Source organism: Galeopterus variegatus, unplaced genomic scaffold (assembly GCF_000696425.1).
Source record: "Galeopterus variegatus unplaced genomic scaffold, G_variegatus-3.0.2 Scaffold1394, whole genome shotgun sequence".
NCBI lineage: Eukaryota > Metazoa > Chordata > Mammalia > Dermoptera > Cynocephalidae > Galeopterus > Galeopterus variegatus.
Window position 1 is genome coordinate 48,742 of NW_007727505.1, and position 8,956 is coordinate 57,697.

Sequence of the window (8,956 nt, forward strand, 5' to 3'; positions counted from 1 at the left end):
CATAGGTGGCAGAGCTTCATTTTCATGTTCCTAAAAATGGAGGAACTGTAGCTATGTAAAGCAGGTATCCTAATGTCCCCTGAACTTGCCCTCACCCTTGGCCTCAAACCCTTATTTTCCCAGTATAGGGACTTCATCTCACTGCCAAGCCCCTTTCCTGAGCCTCATGTTTTGTATTCTTTCCTTTCCAGCACCCAGGGAGGCAGGGGACTCCCTTTATCCAAGGAGGTGGCTTTGCAGGTACCCACCAGAGGTAGCAGGAGCCACTTCTTGATGTCAGAAGTGAGTAGGCAGGTTGACTGACCATAGACAGTCTCTCAGCCAGGGCCCTCTCAGCATCAGAATGAACTCCAGGATCCCATCTGCTAGGGGCTGGTTCAGCAGCCATCCACCCACTTCTGAGCCTGACCTGGAGTCTACCACAGATGGGCCAGCCTCTAAGACCACCACCCTCAGCCCAGAAGCTACCAGCTTTAATGACACCAGAATCCCTGATGTGGCTGGGGGTGCAGCCGGCGTGGGCACCATGCTTCTGTCCTTTGGGATCATCACTGTGATTGGCCTGGCTGTGGCCATGGTGAGAGCTGGCGTAGGCTGGGGCTGGGTCAGGAGGCCCTTAGTTGGGGGAGGGTGGTCAGTGTTTAGATTTATAGAGAACCTAATCAGAAGACAATTGTCTATTAGTGATATGCAATCCTCCTCTCCCGCAGAGATTTGTCCATTAGAACCCAGAGACCAGAGACGCAATTCTTCTGATTGGAAGAATGAGAAAAGGTTCTGAGGAATACATGGTGTTTTGAGCTGGTTCATGAAGGTCACATAGGAGTTGGAGAGGAGGGTGTTCCAGATGGAGGGTCCTCATTGGCAAAAGTTTGGAGGCAGGCAGGAGGTTCTGTGAGCAGCAAGCAGGATGGTGAGGCAAGCGGGTGTGGGGGTTGCAGTAGGAATAGAGGCCAGAAGGTAGTGGGGATGGATTGTGAGCTATGGAGTCTGGATGGGATGCTCTGAGCATGGCAGGCTATTGGCTGTGTTCATTTATTCATTCACTTGGCAATTATTTACTGGGTACCTGCCCTGGACCAGGCCTTTGGGGCCCAACAGGGGCTGGGGAGACAAGGTCTTACCCTGTGGTTCTTATGGGGAGTAGGAGACACATACAGACTGTGTTGGGGAATGGTGGGGGGGGGGGCTTTCTAGGCTAGGTGGTCAGGGACAGATGAGGAAGGAAGCACCATTAGAGCTGAAACCCCAAGGTAGAAGCCTGGCCTCAGGGTCATGAGAAGTGGTGGAGTTGGGCAGCCATCAGGACAGAGGTGAGTTGGGGAGAGGGTTGCAGGTATCTTCCAAGAGTGAATATGGTGCTTCTTGGTCTGTTGTCAGCCCCTGAGGATGTGGGATTTCTCCCTAAGATGATACATACACACTTAGAATGTCACTGAAGGAACACTGGAGATTGTGCAGGCTGAGACCAGGGAGGGAGGGGGTGCACCTGAGGTCCTGCAGTGGGCCTGGCAGCAGTGGCATTCTGCCCACTGCCCCTCTCAGGCTCTGATGGCTGTCCTCAGGCTCAGAAGCATGTTGCTCTGACAGATAGGACTGTGGATGTTCCATCCATGGCCTGGTTGGAGCTGCTGTTAAACTAGGATCACCATATGGGCCCCACAATCTCCAGATTGCTGCCAAGGAACATCTGCCGGCCAGCAAGCATGGCTAGGATGCCGCATATGCAGAGTGAGGCTGGGGCCTGAGAGGTCTCCTGGAGCAGGGGTGATGCAGAATGCCAGTGTTCCCCCTTGGCACCCATGCAATGGTTAAGCAGGCTGAGGCACCCTAACCTTAGGGGAAAAACAGGGCCTAGAATGTGCCTTCATTACTCTTGGGGAAAGATTTTGTCCCAGGAACTTGGGAAAGCTTTCTCACTCTTTGTTCTAGAAGAATATTCAGAGGGCCAGAGTGAATGGCCTTCTTGCCAAAATCAGAGAGATAGGAAGGTTGTGGGACAAAGGCAGTAGAGGGCAGGAAACAGCTCCTGGGCACAGGGAACAGATCCAGAGGTGTTCCCTGAATGCTGTTCTCTCTCCCCTCGTGCCAGCCCTGAGCTGTGCAATGGGTACAAGCAGGAACAGATCAGTGCCAGACTGTGGCCTCACACAGGAGGAAAAAGTGCTTGGTGCAGGCAGGATCAGTGTGGGGAGGGCTTCCTGGAGGAGGTGGGGCTGCAGCTGGACAATGAGGTAAGATTTGGAAAGGAAGAGGGGGGGGGCGTGTCAGCAGTTGGGTCAGATAGAGCAGCAGGGGCAAAGGCTTAGAGATTGGATAAAGGTTCTTTCCTTTTCTGTAGATCCTTCTGAATCATAGGGCCACAGAGAGGAAAGGTTTGGGGCAATGGCCAAGAAGTGAGGGAGCAGGGTGCTGAGGCTGGAGCCCCTTGCTCAGGTGGGCAAGGGCTGGGCCAAAAGACCGCAGAGCTCCTGTTGCATCCCATCCACAGAAGAGAAAGAGGAACCCCCCGTGAATGACCTTCTGGAGGCAATGAGAAAGTGAGGGGCACCCCAGTTTCTTTCTAGGCCTTAGGGGGCCTGTGGGAGGAGCTCCGGGTCAGGCTGGAAAGCAAACCAGATTTAAACTGTGAATGGACCACAAAGAGTGTGGGAGCCACAGACAGTTTGGGACAGACTCTGGGGATGTGTCTTTCCCCCAGACAGAAGTGGTCATGCTCCTGGTAGTCAGAAACTGCCAGTTTGAGGAAGAGCAGGATGGTGGCAGAAGTCCCTGGAGTCTCTGCCTGAGGTGGTCACCCAAGTCTCACCCTCTTCTTCTGTCTCCTCAGTGCATTGTCCAGGGTTTCCTGCTCTGGCCTGGAAGTTCTAGTTGTTTATTCAGGCAGCCTAGGCCTTAATCTTTTTTTTTTTTTTTTTTTTTTTAAAGATGACCGGTAAGGGGATCTCAACCCTTGGCTTGGTGCTGTCAGCACCACGCTCAGCCAGTGAGCAAACCGGCCATCCCTATATAGGATCCGAACCCACGGCCTTGGTGTTATCAGCACCGCACTCTACCGAGTGAGCCACGGGCTGGCTCTAGGCCTTAATCTTCAAGTCTGTACATCGGGGGACAGGACTGAGGGGCTTTCTTAGGTTCTTCCAGCATTGGAGTTCTGGAGAGTTGGCCTGATGATGTTGGCTGATGATGCTGGCTGATGATGCTAGCTGATGTCCAGGGGCTAAGGCCTCCCTCTCCCATCCCTGCCCACTCAGGGCAGTCAGCCTCCCATGGGAACCTCAGAGACCCAGCTCAGAGCCTTGCCTAGAGCCACTGCTCTGCAGAGTCTGGCCACTGCTTGTTCCCTTTTCTTTTTGCCTGTACGTGGCTTTGGGCCTGGGGTGAGTTAAGGGGAGGGAATGTGCTGAAGCCTTCCCCTTCTCCTTCACCCCTGAAGAGCCACAGGCAGGGGCTGAGTGGCTGGGGTTACAGTCAGTATTGACAGAGGTGGGGTCCACCGGCCCCCAGGCCAAGCCTAGCTGGTCTTCCCAGGCTGGGCTCCTCGACAGCAGGTGTGCTCCCCAACTCTGAGTCCTCAGACTTGGTCTGGGTACTGTAAGCATCTAAAAGCATCAAAGGGAGGCATGAAGGGGATCCATATGTCATTGGGATGGGGACCCTGAGGACATGGGGACTCACAGTTATCCCATTCTTCAGCCTCAGCATGTCCCCCATCCTGAGGGACTGCTGGGTTAATCAGGGCCTTCTTTCCTTGCCATCTGATGCTGCTCCTTCTCTTGCAGGTTTTGTACATCAGGAAGAAGAAGAGGTAATTCCCTAGCTGCCTTCCAAAACCCCAGCCCATGGACAGTGCTGGGCTGGGCTCCAGCGGACATGGGTGGAAAAGGGGAAAGAGTCCCCCACCACGAAGTCCCCTCTCCCTGGTCAGGGAGTCAGGGCCTCTTCTGCCCACTCAGGGATGACCACTTTTCCTGGGGGAGTGGGCAGTAATTGAGGACCCTCTACCAGGATCTCACACATAGGGCAGACAGGTGTGAAGATCCTGGGTAACCAGGTATAACCCTGGGATTCGGGATGGGTAGGGAGGGGGAAGGGATAAGAAGGTTGGGATTACCCCCACCCAGCTGCCCAGCCACCCTTGCCCTGCTCCCCTGAGCTGACTGCCATTGACTCCCCAACCCCCAGCCCTAGCCCTCAGAGGCTGTGGATTGCAGCAAAGCGCCCCTGCCTAGGCAGTCCCTGTGGATCCCACAGGTGACAACTACATGGCCAGTGGCCCTACTTAGTCCCAGGAGTGGGTAACTGCTGTCTCCCAGGCCACCCATCTGAGGGGTAGAACTGGTACTCTAGGTACAAAAATGTCTGTCATTTAATTGCATTTCAAGGGAAATCTTAGGACCCTAAATGTGATTGTGTGCTGTTGCTCAGCTGGTCAGCAGGTGGGGCCTGAAGGGCTGGTGGGAGGGGAAGGGCCTGCTCTGCCCCCAGCAGCTTCTGCTCCCATCCCCAGACTGGAGAAGCTTCGCCACCAGCTCATGCCCATGTACAACTTCGACCCCACAGAGGAACAAGATGAACTGGAGCAGGAGCTGCTGGAGCATGGGCGGGACACTGCCTCCATGCAGGCTGCCTCCTCTGTGCAGGCCACGCAGGGCAAGGTGGGCACTGACCAGGCTCCCCCACCCAGCCTGCAGCCCTTATGCATCCTCTGCCCCCACCCTCTCTCCTCTCTCATACAGCTCTCTAGCATGTGGTCAGGTGGCAGCTATTAGGTATATGGATTTTGTCAGGTTTGTTCAGAAACTGGTAGAATTGCTCCATGGCCACCCACAGACTCACTGTGCAAGGCCAGGCCAGGGGCAGCCCTGGGTGCTGGCCTGGCTCTGCCCTGGTAGCCTGCTGGTCTTGGAAGCCCCATTGGTATCTCTGAGCCTCAGTTTTCTCATGAAATGAAAATCCTAACTCTTGCTTGTGTACCCCATGTACTGGCTAGAAAAACAGGAGAAGACTAATGGGAGAGATGGTTGGGAGCTGGGATCCTGGGTTCCTCTGCTTCCTGAGGGTCCTGAGTGTGTTGTGGATGGGTCAGACTCCTGGACAGTGGCACGTCCAAGTAGGCTGGTGGATTCCTAGTTGCTGACAGACCTCAGGCAAGTGGAGACCCCAGCCTTCTATATCCAAAGGGTACTTGTGAGGTCATCCTGCCAGAGCCACTGGGCTGCCTGAACCACTTGCCACCATTCTAAAAAATCCCCAAGGACCAGAGTGCCATGAGGAGGCTTGGCCTACCCCTGACCCATCCTCTGCATCTTCTGGACTTAGGAAGAGTCCAGGCTGGGAGTCTGAAGACCCCTAGGTTTTGCTGCAGTTCTGTGTCACCTGGGTCAGGGCACACTGCTCCCTTGAGATATGAAGGAAATCATACTGAGAACTTTGGTTCACCCAGACCCCAGGGTCTACTGATCATTTGACAGTTGTTTTCTGTATACCTTCCTTGTGCTAGCCCCTGTGCTGGGGCCTGGGGTGCAGAGGTAAGCTCCCCTGCTGGGAAAAGGTGATGCATGCATAATTAATTTAGTGCCTTGGCCCACAGTAAGAGCTGCCAAGGTGACAAAGCAAGCTAGGGATGCCTGATGGGGGAAGGAGTCATCTGGGCCAGGTTGCATTTCTAGACTGAGCTTGTGGGGAGGGCATTCCAGGCAGAAGGCATAGCTGGTGTCAAGCACAAGCAGTCATTAGGAAGCGAGGGTGGAGGTGACTGGGCCAGAGAGTGCGTGGCCTTGGTCAAGGTCTCTAATGCCTCTGCCTGTCTCCCTGCAGACCACTCTTCCCTCCCAGGGCCCACTGCAGAGGCCCAGCCGGCTGGTGTTTACAGACGTAGCCAACGCCATCCATGCATGAGTGGCCTGGGGACAGGCCTGGATCTCTGATAGAGATACCTGCCATGGTGCCCAGAGAACTGCCCCCTCCCTGATTGTCAAGACCTATTCTCAGGACTTGCCCTGCCAAGACAGAAAGGGCCAGGTCAGGCCCCAGCTGTTCTGTGGACCCATCTGCTGACTCTGTAGGCTCAAGAGAGGGCCCTTGGCCAGGCTGGGCATCTGGCCACTGACTTCTCCTGACCTGAGGGCCCTGATATGGGGGGAATCCTTCATGCAGGGAAGGTCAAGAGCCACTGCTGGCTTCCTTGTCTCCTGTTCAGACCCCTCACATCAGGGCCTGCTTCTCTAATGTGGAGGAAATGGGGGGAGATATGGGGTGGGAGAGGCAAGGAAAGGAGAGTGGGGGTTCCCCTCTGTCAGGAGGAGACCTGTTTTTTTGAATCTGGAGCCTCCTCTGGGGTGGGGAGAAGCAACCACTCAGGTCACGGGGTCGGGGTGGGACAGAATCTGTCATAGGCCCTGAGAGGCTCAGGGATGAAGCTGAAACTTCCCAGGAGGCAAGGATGCCAAGAGGGGGGCTGCTCATATCCAGGGTCCATCCATATTATAGAGAGCGACCCACCCTGGCAATCAACTGTTTGCTGGGCGCAAACTAGGGGGAATGGAGGAGGGGAGTGGATGTGGAAGGATGTAGCCCCAACGCCTGCTGAAAGACTTCGTGCAGGTGCATGAGTGTGCTCACTTGCAGACACATACCTGTCCCAGCACCGGGGGCAGGATGGAGACCTCCTCCAAATCGACCCCCACTCCATGGTATATAGTGGAGAATCAGGGTAGGCCACCTTCTCTGCCTTCAGTGTTCAGGGACTGCAGGGAAGAAGGAAGCAAAGCAGGGTTCCACTGTGTGCTGCATTTCTTCACTGGGCTCTAAAAGCTGGCTAACCTGCTTTTGAAAATGGCTCACTGTCTTGGGTTATATTGGGGATCTGGTGTTGGGGGAGAAGCTGTTGGTCTGATGGCAGTGGTCACAGGCTGCTGGCCAGTGAGAGCAGTTCTGACTAACTGAAAGGGGGTGGGGGATTGCCCCTTGGGAAAAAGACCTAAGAAACCTGGTCTATTTTTGGATTCTCCCCACCTCCATCCCATCCATGGGAAGGGACTCAGTGTTTATGGAGTGGGGAAGTGGGCCTCTGCACCTGGCCTCCCCCTGAGCCTTGGAAGATCAAGGCTGATGCCAGGGGCATCTGGGCAAGGCATTGGGCAGAGATAGCCCCCAAGAGCTGGGCATTTTTCCTACGCTGGGCAAGCATGTGTGCGTGAGTGCGCCCAGAGGTATATCATTGTGCCCAGCCTTGCTGCCATCACTGTCTTCCACTGGTTGGAGAGGACGTGGGGGTGGCCTGTACAGATCCATTGGGCAAATACCACATATCAGGAGGTGAGGGCCAAGGGTGCTCCGTGGAGAAGGTTCTGGATTTATTCCCTCCCCTAGATGCTATAAATACATTAGCACTGAACTGACTGGAGGGCTGCGGGTAATTTAAGATGCACAAAGCTGTAATTTAACTCACAGCATCTCCATGTGAGACCATTAAAGATGTAATTAAGATGTTTACATGAAGAGAATGTGAGTCTGTGACACTTGGGATGTGGAACCCCAGGAGGGGACAGGATGGGTGAGGGGCTGCGGGATGCTTGGGGATAGTTGCTTGGATCTCAGCTATGAGGTGGCAACACACTTGGTTTTTGATCTGTCTGAAGAAATGCCTCTGGCCCTGAATTCAAGGCTGCTCTGGGGTCTTGTGTCTCAACTGTGAAACTGGGTCACAATGCTTGCTACTCCTTGGGGTGGAGAGGCCAAGTGGACAGGACCTTGTGGGACCAGAGGAGGGATGGAGCTTGAGGTTTCTCCCAAGGGCCAGGGAGAAATATGGCACCTTAGGACCCATAGAGCTGGGTCTGAAGCACAAAAGAGAATGAAATAACATGGCCTTCCCTGGAGCACAAGGGACAGGGTGGTGGGGTGGGCTGCCATTAAGATTATGTGTATGGAACCCACCTGCAGAGTTCAGAAGGGTTTGAGGGAGAATGACACTAGAATGACGAGCTGTCCTGGTTTTCCCAGGAGTTTTAGCACTGAAAGTCCCATGAACCAGGACTGTAAGTGACATTCAGACCCTCTGTTAGAGAGCTGAGCCTTCAGGCTAGCATCACAGAGACAAGAAGAGGATGAGCCCCCAGTTCCACAATGGAGAGCTGGGCTGGAGGTGGGGGCTGTGGGACAGGGCCTTCGGTAAGGCTGAGGACAAAGCACCCCACAGGCCATCCACACTGGCATCACAGCTGGGCCTGGTCGCAATGACCTTGGTCTTGGAAAGGGGTCTCCTTTCCTCGGATGATTGGCAGGATTCCTGAGGGGTGTGATGGGTGGGCTGCAGGCTGCCACCCTGTTGGGTAGCCCCTCAGTCCAGGAATTTGGGAGCTGCAGGAGACTCAGTGTCTGAGAGATCCTGAAGAAATGGGCCCTGTGGAGTAAGGCTGGTGCCCAGGGACCGGGGCCTGTACGGGGATCCAAGAGGATCCCGTCCCCATTCTCTCCCACTGCCTGCCCCGTGTCCCTTTCCTGATGGGTGGGCTTGGCTAGGTTGTAGCCACAGGGCAGCTATCTCTGTGGGTGACGGGGCCCTTCCTCATCTCTTGTGTCCTCACAGTCACTTCCTCTTCCCTTCCACCCACCTTCTTCTGCTTTCTAGCTCTTCTTCCCAGGCCTGGAGGAAAACCAAATTCCCAGCTCATTCTAAGTTCTTCCACAGAGTGTGGGACCAATAAACATTGGGGCGAGGGGTTCTGGTTGACGCATTCTTGTGGCCTCAAGCCTGGCGGACTGGCCAGGCTGTCCTCGCTGCCCTCAGCCAGTCGGACGGAGCAGGAGGAGATTGCCTACCTGCCGCTACTGCCCCTGACATTGACTGTGATGTGGGGCCCTCTGGGAAATGCCCCCCTGCCTGACACACACATACTTCAGTAAGTGGAACCCCTCCTCGTAGATAGCAACCAGGGCTTCAGATCAGAAG

General features: G+C 54.9%; 1 protein-coding gene across 2 annotated transcripts; it reads left to right on the forward strand.

The window, feature by feature from the left end:
• The first annotated feature begins 343 nt into the window (after positions 1-343).
• On the forward strand, positions 344-5,901 carry LOC103593698 (chromosome unknown open reading frame, human C3orf18). 2 transcript variants are annotated; one of them, XM_008576727.1, is made up of 4 exons: positions 344-577; positions 3,783-3,808; positions 4,511-4,658; positions 5,821-5,901. In XM_008576727.1, exons 1-4 carry the CDS (start codon positions 344-346, stop codon positions 5,899-5,901), a joined length of 489 nt encoding a protein of 162 aa, XP_008574949.1. The 2 variants fall into 2 exon arrangements, with proteins under 2 accessions (XP_008574949.1, XP_008574950.1); XM_008576728.1 differs by having other exon boundaries at positions 344-517.
• The last annotated feature ends 3,055 nt before the right edge of the window (positions 5,902-8,956 follow it).

Bases quoted from the DNA above. Each gene is read 5' to 3' on its own strand.
- LOC103593698 (XM_008576727.1), top strand. From the start codon at position 344: ATGAACTCCAGGATCCCATCTGCTAGGGGCTGGTTCAGCAGCCATCCA. The intron at 3,809-4,510 runs GTAATTCCCTAG...TCCCATCCCCAG, and splicing joins TACATCAGGAAGAAGAAGAG to ACTGGAGAAGCTTCGCCACC. The intron at 4,659-5,820 runs GTGGGCACTGAC...GTCTCCCTGCAG, and splicing joins TGCAGGCCACGCAGGGCAAG to ACCACTCTTCCCTCCCAGGG.